Source organism: Dipteris shenzhenensis, chromosome 16 (genome assembly GCF_047967505.1).
Source record: "Dipteris shenzhenensis isolate YYH24624 ecotype China chromosome 16, Dip_SZ_1.0, whole genome shotgun sequence".
NCBI lineage: Eukaryota > Viridiplantae > Streptophyta > Polypodiopsida > Gleicheniales > Dipteridaceae > Dipteris > Dipteris shenzhenensis.
Window position 1 is genome coordinate 43,417,813 of NC_141611.1, and position 17,178 is coordinate 43,434,990.

The window sequence follows — 17,178 nt, forward strand, 5'->3', positions numbered from 1 at the left end:
CAGGTGAATGCTGGTCAAAATGAGATTAGGGAGATGGTGCAAGCCTTGTCGGCTAGACCGTCTAGGATTGATAAGGGCAAAGCTCCAGCAGAGCCAGAGCCCAGTGTACATTCCTTAGAGCGCGCAAGGGTCAAAGTGCCTAATATCGCTAATTATAGACCGGAGAAGTACGCTGGTCGGATGACCGAGCGCAGCTCTGATGTGATCGAGGTTTGGTTGCACAAGTGGGAAGAAGCCTTTGCCATTTGTGAGATTAGATCCGATCTAAAGAAAATCCGCGAGGCCACACACCTGTTTATTGAGGCAGCGGACAGATGGTGGATAAAGCAACAGAAGGATCAAGTTGCTCCAACCAGCTGGGAAGGGTTCAAAGCTGAATTCAAGAAACACTTTCTCCCACCTGATGAAGAATCCCGAGCTTGGGATGCTTATAGAAATCTTCGTCAGAGGAGTTTGTCAGTGGCAGAGTACACTGACAAATTCAGGGAATGTGTTATGAAAATAACAGAGCCTCTCCCTATGTCGGTTCAGTTAAAAGACTATATCTATGGACTGAACGACAAGATAAAAATGGAAGTTCGGGCTAAATATGTGACCACACTAGATGAATCTATAGCAGTAGCCCTGAACTATGAGGATGCCAGAGGCAGGTCTGGTGGATTTGTGCGGGCAGGGACTCAGTATGAGCACCCGAGGTTACGCTCTAGCCGAGGTAGCATGACCTCGGAAGAATCAGTCGACATTTCCCTTATAGGATCTATTTTTGTAATATATGTGTTTGCGCTTTATGTAAATGATCGGGAGGGATTAATGTCAAGGTCCTAGGTGAGGGCTGATAGCACCAGACTAGATAGATCTGAGACCAAGGGCCTAGTGCAAAGATTGTGCCTAGGGGCAAGGAATTAAATGCATCCCAAGAGAGGGGTGAAATGTTGCATTAGGAAGGCCCTATATGGATGACATGTGGCATCTAGATCTATCTAGGGATTTGGGGTCTGTCAAGGCTAGTGAGAGAAGATAAGGATTGGGATTTTACGTGATTTCGTTTACAGCTCTCTCTCTCTTGCATGGAAGTCTTGGCAGAATTGGCTGGGTGGAAGAACCATGGTTGTTAAGACACTTGTGTCTTATCGTAAGACACTTAAGACACTTAAGACACGTGTCTTACCTTAAGACACCTTTAGACACTCTTGTTTTTTTTTTTTTTGGGTGGGTGGGGGGTAACAACAACATTGAGTTTGACTTAGCCATGCTATCATCGATGGTGACTTTGGATCTAGCAGTGGTAGTGACCTCGTAGATTCGGATTAGGATGAATCTTCAGAGATTTGAGTCTTGAGAGTCGAAAGTTTCCTTTCAATTATATGTATCGAGATGCAGATTTCATTCATATCACATGTGACAAGATTCAATTGTCCATTTAAACCTTTAAGTACTCAATACTTGCGAGCTCTTGAGTCGCAAGTCTTAACTTTAAGTTTTAAGTCTTGAGTGACGAGTCTTGACTCTTAACTGCATTGTACAAGTGCCTTCTTGCATTGTTTAAGTGTAGCTTATTGTACTTCTAGAATCTAGCAACGAGCTATGCTAGCAAGTTGTACATTTGTATACTTATACATATATTATTGAAATATTTATTATTATAATCACAATGGCGTGTCTTACGTGTCTTATCTTTAAGACACTTTAGACACTCGTGTCTGAAGCGTGTCTAACGTGTCGTGTCTTAACGTGTCTTACAACCATGGGAAGAACTCGGTGCTTCTCCCGTGATTTTCCGTAGGAATAGTGAAAGTAGATAACATGTATATATATGCTCTCTCGTTCTTAGTAAAATGCTTATAATTGCCATGCAACACAATAACTTGATAATGCATATGATATCAAAGCTTACAAAAGTTTCGAGGTGGGGGTCGTAATATAAGAAATTAATGCAATATTTCAAAAATCCTTGTTGTTGTGTGTCGTAGTGTGAACATTGTCACTTGCATAGCATCTTCGACAATTTGTAATTTGCTTTTAAGAGCTTGATCAAATTATATTTGCCAAATTTCTATTTAAAACAACTCTGTGGGTAATACAGGATTCTCAAAGGTGTACCAAATAAAGGTGTAGTAGCGAGCTTGAGCAAGGAATTGGATGAAGCATGGAGAGAGCTCTCAACACTCGCTATAATAAGTACACACAATGCAATTCAACGGCCATGTCTTCAATCAATCTACTCTCAAAATGATCGAATAGGTCTACATCTTCATCTCAATCCTTTAAACCTTCAATAGAGAATCATGTTTCTTATATGGTGATTAATGTTTTAACGAGTGTTTGCTAGATTAACTTGCAATTGTTTGAATTTATTATCTTCTTTCCTTGATAGCGTGGCAATACCTAACACAAGAGATCCCCATGGCACTCATAAGGGCAAGAGACAAATCAAGTTCAGCAACACCTCCACAAGAATGGATTAGTCTGAAAGTCCACCATTGACTCCATCGAATCCTCCAATTAGAGGACCAAATATCGAAATAAACTTTCAAAAATACAAGGGATGAGAGGGTGAAAACCGCATTCCCACGTACAAAGTTTTCTATGAATACAGAGGAAGTATACTCCCACCATGTTTATAGAGACAGCCATCGAGTGGTTTGGGGAGTATTGAGATGGTCATTTCACAACATGGATGGCATTGAGAGAAGCCTTCATGAAAAAGGTTTCAACATGAGTTCAGCAAGGGGAATGTGATGATGAAGCTCAACCAAATCAACTAAAAATCAAGTGAACTTGTGTATGATGTCGCAGTCAGAATGAGTGTACTCACCAACCGACTAACCCGTAGGCATTTCTTTTGTTTAAAGTCTTATGCCTTTTAAAATTGATATCAAATATTAGCATGATTTTATGTTCTTTCACCATCATCGACATGCAGGATCATTAAATAACTCCATGGTGATGATGAAATAACTCCCGCTTGGCATTAGAGTCTAGGAAACATTGCATTCTAAGTGGGTGAGGGTGATATTCATTGGCATGCCACCAATGTAAGGCATGGTAGCGACTGTATGCCCTATCAACAACTAGGGTGGTAGATTAGATATTTCAAAGAAAGCTTTATATAAATAGGACAAACACCTTTAAGAACTTGCTCTAGTGAGTGATGGCAGCATTCATCGATCGGGGCAAAAAATGGCACATCTAGGGATAGTTTCCTATCATAACCCAAAGGATAGCATCTCCATTCTACTATAACTTGTGTGATTTCCTGAATGTAACATATGAAAAGACAAGATTCCTTGGACAATATGCCTTTAGTTACTTCTTTAAGAAGGATAATTTTTCCCTTTCTAATAGACTTTGCATGCAAAGAAGTTCTCTAAATTTGGCTCATACTTCATCATGCCTAAACAATGCACACAAGAAGAGAAGAGAAGAAAATTGTTTGATACAGTTTAAGTTCTAACACCTACCAATCTTCATATAGATAAGCAAATGATCACCTATTTCAAGGAGATGTTATTGCCAAAATTCACTCGATTCTCCTTTGGAAGTGGAGTCTCGACTCTTTTTCTCTTCTTCCACTCCTTCATGTCTCATGTCCTTGGCATCAGATTTTGAACTACTCAGTGTGCCCACGCTCTCGGGTTTGCGTATCCTCTTCGATCAGTGATCAGCTTCCTCAAGTTTGGTCATCCAAACCTGCCAACCACTCTTCTCAGCTCTGCTGATATCTTTGTTGTCTATGAGTTCTTGGATCCTCCATTGTTGACATGCATTTGCAGTGCTTTTTCCCATCTCACTTCATTGGCACATCTAGCGCAGACTACTCCCTAGTAGGATCACTAACAACGTTACCTATGAATCTCTCATAACATGCATATTCATTTGCCTAGACATGCATGTGGTTCATCCGTGCTGGGAGCTTCTGCAAAGTCAAAGTACCTTTTCCATACGGCTTAATGACAAACAGTGTGCTATCAAATGGATGAGTGTAGCGCAATGGATGAGTGTGCTATCAAATGGATGAGTGTAGCGCAATAAACAAATGCGAATGGAATGAAAATAAATGATGCAATTTAATTAAACAAGGCTTTGATTGGTATTTCTGTTAAAGGTAGTACAAATGACTTCTAGCCACACTCAACACACTCTTACTCTCTCCTCCTCACTACCTCAACTCTCGTGCTAATCTCCACTCACCAATGATGGGTGAGCTTTTCTACAATGTTAGTCCCTTCTTCTATACCCTTCCTTCGGTCAATGCTTCGGCAGTACCACATGCCAAGCAGTTTACATTTGATGGCACTTAGCCATTTGCGGGTAGGTGATCCCTTGACGACTGCCAAACTTTTTGCTTACATTGTGGCTCCACCATTCATGTCAATGTGCACCATTCAATTCGTTCATTCAGCTCAGCTCCTCACTTGGGTTCGGTCCAAATGATTCGCATGTTAGCAAATGGATTGCCTTGTGCCATGTTTACTTCCCTTGAACATCTTCTTTGTTATTTAAGTCCCGCATTTTGGATCAATTCGTAGAGACCCTTCGTTCAAGGGGTTGAACACTTCCTCGACCTTGTCCACTATTCTGCCATCTGTAGTAGCTGACCTGTAACCACAGTGCATAGGGTATGATCATCCTCTGTTTCAAATTACCTTATCTTTTTGTAGATCTGCCAGCTTCTCAGAGGTCTTGTGACCCATACTGTACCCAATCTTCACCTCTCTCTTCTTTCTTTTGCCGTACCCTCTACGCCATATCATGCCTACATGGCCGCCCATGTGTCACTCTACATGTTGTCCACATGGATAACCCTTGTGATAGGCCAGATCTATGAAGATCTACCCATGGGGCATGCATGCACCATGCCCACATTGATCATTCTTACACCCCTCCATCTTGGGCGCATATCATGTATGTGTGCCCGCCTCATGTGGGACAATGGACCATCTACTCGAACAACATTATGATGGGGTATGAATGAACACGCTTTAATCCAAATTTATCTTTTTTACTTGAACCATGCTACAGAAAGTTGATGTCAGATGAGTTTCTTGCTGGAATGGTGTTATTTAAAACATCATTTCACTACAACATATACAAGCTGCAACAGTCAAATTGTTGTACTTCACACTGATCGAGCTGCTGCTCCTCCCCGCTCCCTTGCTGCCCCCTCTCCCTCAGCCCCTCCCTCCGTCTCTCCCTTGCCCTCAGCCCATCTCCCTCCCCCTCCCTCAGCCCCTCCCTCCCTTATCCTCCTTTCCCTCTCAGCCCGCCCCCTTCCCTTCAGCCCGCTCCCTCTCCTCTCCCTCTCAGCCTGCGCCGCCACCCCCTCCCTGCCTCTCAGCCCGCCCCCTCCCTGCCTCTCCTTCCTCTCCCTCTCCTCTCCCTCTCAGCCTGCGCCGTCCCCTCCCTTCCTCTCAGCCCGCCCCCTCCCTGCCTCTCAGCCCACCCCCTCCCTGCCTCTCCTTCCTCTCCCTCTCCTCTCCCTCTCAGCCTGCGCCGCCGCCCCCTCCCTCCCTCTCCTCTCCCTCCTCTCCCTCTCCTCTGCCTCACAGCCCGCCCCCTCCCTGCCTCTCCTTCTCTCCCTCTCCTCTCCCTAGCCTGCGCACTCCCTCCCTCTCAGCCCGCCCCCTCCCCTTCAGCCTCTCAGCCTTTCCCCTCTACCCCTCCCCTCCTCGCCCCTAGCCCCGCTCCCTCTTCACCTCCTATCCCTGTTCTCTACCCCCCTACCCCCATCTTTTTCCTTCCTCATTCTCCCGCAGCAATTTTTGGAGCGGAAGGAGCCCCAAAATTGTTAGAGTCGGCCTCCTCACCTCGATTGGCGATGGATATTCCGTCAGCCAATCCTACTCCACCTCCATCGGCCTCGAAAACTATTACTTTTTCTAAAGACGAGTTGCAGCAGCTCAAGAAGGATGTAGAGATTGAATGCTCTACCACGTTGCTAGCACGCATCTTCGGGTCTCACCCCTCCAGATCCCAAGCCAGAGATTGGATGCTTGCGGCTCTCCCCCCAGACCTCACTCCACGATTGTTAGATGTTCGTCTTCTGGAACGAGGTTTTTTCCAGGTTGTTTTTGACACTCCAGATGCTGCGAGCACTGTGCTCAAAGCTGAGTTTTTACACCTGGGACACAGGAAGATCTTCTTTGACGCCTTTGATATTGGTTTCGATCTAGTGAAGCTAGATAAGGAAATCTTTTCGCTCTTCATCAGATTTCCCCGGCTTCCCCAGGTTTACCATCGACTTCTTTCTGTTATTGGGGAGCATTTTGGCGCGGTTGCTGAGATCCCACCCCTCCCTGGGTTGCCATTGATTGCAGCAGAGGCAACCAAGGCTGATGGGGTACCTAGAGTTAGGGTTCTCTGTAAGGATCCTAACCATCCACTGTCTAGACATCTCTCTCCCTCTACACTAGTACATATAAGGAAAGAAGTTGGATGTGAAATTAGCACTGTGTGATTCCTAGGCTAACTCTTCGTTTACCTTTTGCTGTAGGTAGAATTGGCTGTAGCAAGGAACTTCCACCTCTATTTTCTAAGATTATGCTCGAATTACAACACGTTTTACTGATCAGTTAAAAAGGAGGCTTTTCTTGGGCAAAAATTGCAGAAAAGAGTTTCCAAGACTTGAAAGATGCCTTGACATCAACTCCTATTCTTGTGTGCCTAGATTTTCCTCAGGCTTTTACCAATAGAAGTTGAGTGGTAGAGGGATTGGAGGTGTATTAAAACAAGAGCATGGTGTGATAGCTTATGAAAGTTGCAAGCTAGATGATAAAGAGCTGAGTTACCATATATATGACCAATAAATGCTAGCTATCCTACATGCAATCAAGAAGTGGCATCATTACATTAATGGGGGTCACTTTAGGGTCAAAGTACATCATAAAACTTTCAAATACTTCCTCTTTCAAATGGATCTATCTCCTAACTCGACGAAAAGATGGCGTGCCATTGTGCAAAACTGTGAGTTTGACATTGGATATAGAGTGGGAAAGGAGAATATAGTGGCTGATTCCTAGCAGGAGGTCGGTGGGGGTGGGGGCGGAGGGGAAATTGAGTGGTGGGGCGAGGAGAAAAGGGGGGGTTTGGAGACTGTGAGGGACTGAGAGGGGAGAGAATTATTATGGTGGAGTGAGAAAAACAGAGGGGTTTGCAAGGAGATGTGAGGCAGGAGGATGGGGGCAAGATACAGTGGGGGAGCGAGAGCAAGGCGGGGGGGGCGGTATAGGGGGGTGAGAGGGAGGGGAGAATTGTGTAGCCAGGATGGGGGCGAGAAAAACAGAGAGGGAGGGGGGATGGTTTATTCCAGGGAGGGGGTTCATGCGAGAAAAACAGAGGGGGAGGGGAACTATTTAGGGGGGATGAGGCCCCCCGACTCGATCCACGAGATGAGATTAACTGTATCATACATCTAGATCTCCTCCAACTCCACACATCTCAGAGCTGCGGGGAGATCAAGAGCTCCCCACCAAGACCCAATCACATCCTGAGAGTATCGGAGGAGGGTCTCATTATCAAATTCCAGTATCTTGAGGACAGAGGAGTCTCAGATGCATTGAGGATCGCGATTGGATACATGCGGATTTCGTCCCATCAGTTGAGGATTGAGACAAGGAGAGCAGCACGTGTACCTAGAGAGGAGCAGATCTGCATGCTATGCACACTGGGAGTGATTTAGATAGAGGAGCATTGTTTCTGTGCTTGCCCAGCCTACTATGAGATCAGGGGACGATACCACTGCCTCTATCAAGATGGGAGCGGCTTCCGCCCACTATCACGAATGATCCACTTCCATGGCCGGGTCTGCATTGGTCTCTATCTACTTGAGATGCGCCGACATAGAAGACTCTGCTACGGCATATCAGAGAGCAGCAGGATGCAACTAGACCACAAGATATAGAGTCTGACCAGACACATCGGCGTGTCACATATTTTTATGCATTCGAGTCAATCCAAGACACAATGGGGTGGAGGAGGAGCTAGCTGACATGTGGGCAGTCTAGATTATCGAGAGAGGGATGCAGAGGCCACCAGCGACATGGAGTGCGACTAGAGCACATTCTATTGAGGTCCGGCCTATCACAACTTTCCTCAGAGGAGACCGCCCGAGACAAGGGTTCACTTTGAACATAGCTCAATGGGTTTAGAGATCGAGGAGACCACGTCCCTCTTCGCCACCACAGCATGAGACAGCCCGACAGATGCAGATCTTTACCACTCATAGACTAGCCACCACAGTGTCGGGTTTTGGTTTCTGAGTTCCAGCTCTCAGCCTATTTCAGATAGCATATGTTTTGTACTTGATTCTGCTTGAACTATTGAGCTCTTCATTGTAGCAAAGTGCATAGCAAGGGTCTTAGCTGGCCCTTGCTCCAGTCCACTAAGGCTTGTATGAGTTTTTTCTTTTGGTGTACTTTGCACTTTGTCCCATAGACCCGCGACGCCTTCTGCGGATGTTAATACATCTTTCTTTCTTTCTTTCTCAGAGACAAACTTTTTTTTTTGGGGTGAAATCTTTGACTGATTATATTATATGAGTAGCAACCTCAAAAAAAGATGCTACAATTACATCAACTGAAAATTTCAGTATATGCGCAAAAGACCTCATGATCTATGCAGCGGGTCTACAAGCAATCAAAGAAAGATTGCTGTAGAGAACGCCTAAAAAAGCCAAACAGAGAGAAAGTAGGATCACGAAAGACTTTACAATTCCTATATGTCCATAAGGTCCATAGTGCCCAGTAGCGAACCCAAACAAAGAAAAGATGAAACTCCGGTCTGGATGGATGAAACCCAAATAGCCAGAAGAACTTCCCAAATGGAACAGATGGGAATCTCGCTCGCAGGTGCTGTCGAAGCAAATCAAAAAACTCACGAGAGCACGGACAATGCCAAAACAAGTGAGGCACAGTCTCCGAAGAAGCAGAACATCTATGGCAAAGTGCAGGAGCAATGTGTCGATGAGCTAATAGCTGTCCAGATGGAAACACTCTCAAAAGAACTCGCCAAAAGAAAACCTATTGCCGAAGCGGTACTTTATAGGCCCAAAGTTGCTGTAATCTTTTCCTCCACCACTTGGCTGGGCGATGCATTCGCCAAACAGAATCACCTCTCTCTAAATCCCAAGGTTGAGGCAAAAGGATTTTATACAATGCAGGTACAATAATCTGAGATCAGACACACACACACACTTTTTTTGGTGAAAGCAAATGACTATATTAACATAAAATCAATGTACATGACATTAGACTCCAAAGGAGAGCCCAATGAAAGAACTCAAAAACAGTGAGAAAACTCTTCAAGGCTAGTAGCATCCAAGTCTCTGGCAGCAAAACTATCATATAAGGATTGCTTGAGAGACATTCTGAAGAAAATATATGTATGAGAAAACTGTTGACCCATCCTGGAATGCAGTCTCTGTGTCCAAATGGTCCATAGTACCCAAAAGCGAGTCCAGTGAAAGAAGAGGAGGAATGGAGACATCTGAGATGAGAAGCATCCAAACATCCATAAGAGTTTCCCAAATCGGATAGAGGGAAACCGAAGCCGCAGCAAATGGGAAACATGAGTAATCAATATGCGAGAGTGTGGGCAAGACCATAAGAGGTGAGGAACTGTCTCGCGGTGATGAGAGCAACGGGGGCAGGAAGAGGGAGCAATGCGACGTGCTGCCAATTTCACCCCAATGGAAAAAGCTCCCACTATACATCTCCAAAAGAAAAGCCTTTGTTTTAATGGCAATTTGGCTTTCCAGATTTTCATGAGTCGTGATTGCCACCAAGATAAAGGCCTATCCAAGTTCCAAAGAGTGTTGGCATGCTTGTCAATCCATGGCGGTGGAAGAAGAAATCTGTAGACCTTCGAGGAGGTCACATTATGCATTGAAAGCGTATGCGTAGCAAGAGGTAAGGAAGTCAAATTCCAGTCCTATAATCTGTTCTGTACAAAGAGTGGAGGAACCGGAATAAATGGCTGCAACATAGTTGAAAGTGTTTTCCAAATGGACCTGTGATGCAGTCCCAAGGAGAATGTCCTACAAGCTTGTGGAAATGAAAGCATACATCCTTGTTGATCCACAACATCGCCAACAAGTCTTATGCCCAATTTCATGAGATTGTATGCTTTAATAGGTGCCTGTAGAGTGAGAGGCGATTCAAACACCTTGCTCCAATGGATGCTTTCCAAGCGAAAAGAATTACCATGATGAGAGGAAGCACCTGTCCATTTAGCATATGAAAGAATTCTCTTCCAATCATGAATAAAAGCAGTAGAAACAGGGCAACTAGGAATTTTCCCCTGAAATGTGGTCATGACTGCTTCCCAGTGATCTGTAATCCAATGCCCATATGCATGGGAAGTCATGTTTCCACACATAGCTGCTAACATAATAGCCCATGGCTGTTTTTGTTGAAAGAAATCAGCAATCATAGTGCTCTTTCTTGCCAACATATGAACCTGGAGATTGAGAATATTCAGCCCCCCATGAGTCTTGGGTGAACAAATAGACTGCATTGGGAGTAGCCGCAAAGCCTTTTTGTGAGTTTTGCTTTTCCAAAATATCTCCATAGCCTGTGACATATAGGAAGCCAACTGCTTAATAGACCAGGGAAGAAGAGGCAAATAGATTTGCACATATGCCATAATGATGGACTGTACTATCCGAAGTCGAACATGTAGAGGCCAAGTGGACAAATGCCAGTATTCCAGCTTCTTGTTGATCTTTTGAAGCACCCATTTGAGCTGGTGTTGCGGAGTGATATTCCAGCCAATGGGGTAGCCTAGATGCCTCACAATAGTATGGGAAGAGATAATGTGGCTTGGCCAGAGAAGTGCATGCCAATCAGCTTCTTTCATAGCTAGAAGTTTTGATTTCTGAAAATTGATATGCAGTCCAGCAGCTATACCAAAGTCATTCAGTGCATGCATCAAATGAGAAAGGTCACTTTGAGAATTCCTGGGCATAAAGTATGAATCATCAACATATGCCTGTGCAAGAAATGACTGTGCCCCTGGAATTTGCAAGCCATGAAGCTGTCCTGTGTCTGCAAGATAGTCCATGTGCAACAGTAACGGATGGGTAGCAATGGCATACAGTAAGGAACTAAGAGGGCATCCCTGTCTCACAGAGCGGGTCATAGTCCAAGTTCTTGACAATCCACCACCATTGCTGAATGAGAACATCTTGTTTAGAATATTTGGCATACTCAATCGCAAGCAAAGCATTGGAGATATTGTCAGTGATCTGCCTTCTGGGGACAAACCCATACTGCCTAGGATGAAGTCCTGCTTGCAAAAGGAAGCGAACCATGAGGACAATCATTTTAGCGATGAGTTTGTAAATAACAGGCATGAGAGATATAGGCCGCCAATCAGCCATCGTCTCACACAACCTTTTTTTGGGAATCAATTTGACCAGGCCATGTTTTCAGGATGGAGGAAGAGATTGTTCTGCCCAAGCATGATTGATCATTAGAAGAAGAGTGTTCTTGAGATCACCCCAAAATGCACGGAAAAATTCGACAGTCAAACCATCCCAACCAGGAGAGCTGCTTTTACGTAGATGACTCAAAGCATCATCCAGTTCACTAAGCATAAAAGGCTGCTCCAATGCATGAGCCTGTTCCCGAGACAATATGGGCTGGATATGCATAAGAAATTGAGACCTAGCTGCATTCACTTGTATCAAATGATCAGGTTGGAGAGAAAAGAGATGCTGGAAGTGACTAGAACATTGCAATTCCAATTCTGATTTGGAAGTGGTCCAGGTGCCATTATCTTTCTTGATCCTGCAAATATCCTCCTTTCGCCTATCCGCGTGGAGACCTTTAAAAAAGGCCTTGGAGGAACAGCCCTTATCCAAAAGGGGTTTCATGCGAGCTCGGATTTGCCACTTCTTTAATTTGCGAAGATCATTTTGGTGAATGATATGAACCGCATAAGCACAAGAATCTTGTTCAGAAGAGGTAAGCTGTCTATGAGAACTGATTGCATCCATTTGCTGCTTGTGAGATTGAGCCCATTTCAGCTTGAGCCTGAGGTTACCCATGTAGCTCTGTCCATAATCTTGAATAACAGCCTGCAAACGATGAGCAAGACTGACCCAAGCAAAATCCATATCCTCCTGAGCATGTGAGAGGAGGGGACGGACAGCCACTTTCACCATGTTCTGAAATTGCTGATGAAGCAAATAAGCACTGTTAACATGGAGCAGTCGACGACCAAAAAAAGGCATATCATCTGTCAGACTTGCTATAGATAGTGTCAAGCATACTGGAAAGTGATCAGATAGCAAGAGGGAATGATCAACCCATAGTGTACAGGTAAAATCAGTATACTGCTGAGCATGCAGCAAATACCATCTGTCAAGTCGAGCCCAGTAATGAGTAAATGCATTGTGATGATATGTATAACCCATATCTCTGTCCCTTGTTGAGAGCCATGGGATGAGAGCATATCTTCCCAATGTCGAAGCTCAGTGGGGATCATGTGAGAACGATGAGTGGTATTGTCTTGAGTGGCAGGTGAGTTGTTAAAGTCTCCACACAAAAAAGCATTGGACAGCCATGGATATTGTTTGAGGGAGACCCACATTTGAGCTCTAGTCGCAGAGGTTTGTGATGCATAAACAGATGCTATTTCATAGAGATCAGCCTGCCAAGTGCACCTGATCACCATCCATCGACCCTGAGGGTCATTGTAAGCAAGCATGGGCTGCATATCATGTTTTACCAGCATGCAGACCCCCGAAAAGTGCATTGTACCAGCATAAAAAATATTATAACCAGCATAATGGCCTTGCTGACCAGCCAAGAAGTGTTGGTTGTGTTCCTGTAAAGAGATCACATCGGGATGCATGCTATGTACATAATGCCAGAAAAGTCTCCACTTATTGACATTGCAAAGACCCTGAACGCTGTATGTGATGCAAGTAATTGAAGTAGACATAGAAGATATGTACAGTCAAACCAAAAGCAGAGTAAAGTATAAGCTGTCAGTTCAGCCATGACATCAACATCCACCTGGCCTCCTGGATCATTAGCTCTACGATCCTCATCATTGTCGCATACAGGGATGCCCTTTTTTAACACATCAACCCACAGTTGGGAAGTGAGGCTGTCAGCAGGGGTAGAGGTCTGACCAGGGGTAGAAGTTGAAGCATCCCAATGGCGAGATTGTAAAGGACATGGTTTGAGAGCGAATACCTTTTTGGGTTGCTGCCAAGCACCCTGGGGGGAGGCATGAGGTTCTGAAATTTTGCCCTTGCCCTTATCCTTTTTCTTGGCTGAAACCTGAACCACATTTTCCTTGGAAGGGACAGATTTAGATGGCATATCACCCAGTTTAGTAGGCATAACCTTAGGCCCCGGGCCATAAGTTGGGGGGGGAGGATTTTCTGGAGCAATAGCTGTAGGTGGGAGCTGATGAAGGACTGCAGGACACTGTGAAGCTAAGTGGCCAAACTTATGGCATGTGAAGCAAGCACCTGCAAAGACTCCCCATTTTAAATCAAAATATTTTTCACCAAGGGGGACATCCTCCACTTCTACCGCAATAGAAGGAGGGGTTGGGTGATCTGTATCCCAAAGAACGCAAAAGCGATTGCGATTACTCGAAGGACGGGGTGGGCATACAACTTGCCCCAAAGTAGCTGCCAAACTTGGTAACTCAGCCCTCATATAGTCCGGAAAATCCACTACCTCAACCCATACACGGCAATGATGTCGAATGAGGCTGTGGTAATCCTTGTTTGGCGACCATGGCATGACATGCACCATTTGTCTGCCATAGAATAGAGGCGACATCTCCAATATCTGCTGACGATATGAGGCATCCGAAAAATGCACTTCATAGAAACCTCTGGAAGCAAAGTATACTCCTTCAACAAAGCAGCCTCCCAACAATGCCTGAACCCACTGGGCGACATCATTTGCTGAAGGTAACTTTCCTGGGAAGAAAATGATGACTGCTTGCTGAGAGAACTTTCGAAGAGGAGCAACCAAGGAAGGCAGCTTGAACTTATACTTGATGGCCGGGGGAGGTTTGGCCCACTCCTTCCGGCTGTGCTGGAATTCATCTTTAAGCATGTTAAAAACATAGTGAGCATCTACGGAATCTGCAGTAGAGAAATCAAGTTGCTGTCTTTTGGAATCCCGGGATGAATCCTTGCGAGAGTAACTTTTAAACTGATCCTCCATGAAGGGAAACAGGACGGGATTGATGAAATTGCAGAGATGGAGCAGAACTGTACGGGCGAAGCAAAGAGTGGACTGTACGGAAAGTACAAGCTGTACGGTTGTACGGAAGACAGGCTACGAAGGGACTGAAACGTACGGAGAGATGACGCAGGAACTGTACGGCGAATAAAGATGAACGGGGCTTCTGAAAGATGACGCAGGGGTTGTACGGAAGATGGAGATGAACGGAAGGGTGACGCAGTGACTGTACGGGAAAGGACAAAAGGTACGGAAGAGGAATCGAGGGACGAGTAGACAGGGACGGGGCTGTGCAGTGAGGAAACTTGCCGAAAGTACGGCGTCCGTACGGATGTACGGCGTCCGTAGGAGACCTGACGCAGGCCTGTGCGGGGGCTTGGGGAGGCTGAGCAGCAACGACCTCTCTCTCTCACACACACACACCTCTCTCACCACACACACACACACACACACACATGCACGCACGCACGCACACTTGTTTTTGGGGGGTAAAAGAACCATTTCATTAAGAAGAATGTTCATAGCTGTCCCAAAGCGGAACAGCTGCTGCTAAAAACTAGAAACACTGATGGAAAGCTTCCAACTGGGCCAAAGGAAGATCTCCAAGAAAATGTGTATCTTGCAGAGACCTAAGCAAGGATGAACAAGAGAAATGAAAGACATCAAGAGAACAATGCCAATATAGTCGAATGTTACGGGCACTATATAAGGACCAGAGTCCAAAAGTAACACCAGGAAAAGAAGTGAGCATAGTCCAGTCTTGACGCATATTGACCAAACAACCAAAACTGTCTGCCAAAAGTAATCCCAAGAAAACGAGCATGAGCATCCATTCTCATCTTGAAGAGAAAGTATCAAGCAGTAGGACACGTCCAAAAGAGATGTAGCACAGTCTCCCTCATGTGTGAATAAGTAGGGTAGACCGAGGAAGCAATACGCCAAGTAGCTAATAATGAACCCACCGGTAAGGCCCCGACCAAACAGCACCACAAAAAGACTTGTTGTTCTACTTCCAATGCATCAAAGACAAGCCACGCAAGAAGCTTGTGAAGATTCCAAAAGAGATTTCCATGCTGTTGATCCAGGGCTGTGGAAGCAAGAGATGATAAGCTTTAATAGCAGAGAGATCGACAAATGAAAAGGGGGTATAGGCCAGAGAGTCGCGATCAAACTTCCAATCTTATAGAGGAAGATTGAGATAGAGGACAGGCTGAAAAGGCTGCGGCAGAGTAGTAAGAGTGCTCCAAAAAGATATGTAATGCATAACCAGACAATATTGTCTCCTAGACTGTGGAAAAGAAAGAGTGCAGCCCCACATCCTGCGATGTAGAGACACCCAAATAATGCAGGTAATACACCTTTTTGGGCTCATATTAGCCAAGGGAGGATCGAACACCTTGCTCCAATGAATACCCTGCAATTGCAGGGAATTGTCTGGATCTGGAGGACGACCTGACTAGTGCAAATGAGCCAGAAGCTGCTGCCAATCATGGATTAGGCGAGAGAAAAAGGGGCAGCCAGGAATATGCCCGTGCATGTGCATGTGCCCATCAGAAACAACTAGAATTCAATGACCAAATTTCAAAAGCATTTGTGCAAAGAGAGCCAACCAGATAGGAAATCATAACAACCCATGGCTGGTGCTGCTCCAAAAAGTAAAGCAAGAGGGTGGCCATAGAATGTTCAACCCCCCATACATCCTGGGCGAACATATGAAATTGTATTTTAAGAAGGTGAAGCCTCTTACACAAAGACATTCCATACTCTTGGTGATAAACTTTTGAATTTCAAGTGACGACTCCGGAATCTAAAACTGCACATACGGCACAAGGACAGAGTGCACAATCCGAAGGCAAACATGCAAAGGCCACGTAGACAATTTTCAATAGTTCATCTTATGGAAAAGCTTATGCAGCACCCAAAGTCGCTCTTGGGGTAGGGAGATACGCCAGCTAATAGGATAACCCAACTGATGGACCATCTGATCGGGAGGAATCAAGAGGGCCGGCCACAAAAGATGATGCCAATCACACTCCCATAGAGGCAAAATGTTTGATTTAGCATAATAGACTTTTAGCCCAAGTTGCGAGACCAAAAAGATCCAAGGCCTGCAGAAGGAACCGAACATTTGTGTCCAAGTTCCGTAGAAAGAAAAAGGAAGCATATGGATGGGTTAGGAGCAGCCCTAACCCTAACTCTAAAGGGTTCATATTAGTGTTCACAAAACATGTAAACTATATACAATGAACCTACAACATTTCCATTTTCACCTATAAAAAACATCTTCTTGATTTTATGAAATCTATAAAACTTTAGGCAATTTAGTTATACTTTAGGAAGAAAATTTGAAAATTCTCAAGAAAAACCTTCAAACTTTTGAGACCCCAAGTTTGTGATTTTTTGAGAAAAACGTTTTCTATGAACACTCGTTTGAATATATCAAGTCTTAAATTGACATATGAGATATAATGGGAGGCAAGCCTCCAATCTAGTTCACAAAGTTTCATTATGTTGAGATCATGTATGTCAGTAAGGATAAGAATCCTATGGTTTATTTACTAGTATCCTAGGCATTCTTTGGCCCTATTGCCCAAGGGATAATGCCAACTACTATTGAAGATTTATCTTAATAACTTCACTTATAATGTGGATAAGCATTAATACATTAGAGTTCTAAAAAGGGAAAAGAGTTAGGAACCCTAACCCTAAACTCACAAATTGTGTGGCTTCAGGAAAGTTAATACCATGCAAGCATCCCTACGAAACTAAAGCATCCATTATGCATCAACAAAATGCGTAGCAATTACAAAAACCAGGTCACTAAGAGGACAGGCTTGACGGACAGAGTGGTCCAATTACCAAGAAGAAGAGAGGGCCACATATAATAAACAAGAAGCAAAGCCATCTTCATAAAGCCAGGAAATAAGATTTTCCATCTTAGGACCAAATCCCAACCACCTCATGA

At 44.6% G+C, this 17,178-nt stretch overlaps 1 protein-coding gene across 2 annotated transcripts in view; it reads left to right on the forward strand.

The window, feature by feature from the left end:
* The window catches only part of LOC147892997 (uncharacterized), a 68,901-nt gene that overhangs the window by 23,287 nt on the left and 28,436 nt on the right, over positions 1 to 17,178 (forward strand). For both annotated transcript variants that reach the window (XM_087386730.1, XM_087386729.1), the window contains exon 4: positions 2,084 to 2,241. In XM_087386730.1, the coding sequence (XP_087242856.1) occupies positions 2,084 to 2,241 (158 nt within the window). The remainder of the gene's footprint in view (positions 1 to 2,083; positions 2,242 to 17,178) is intronic.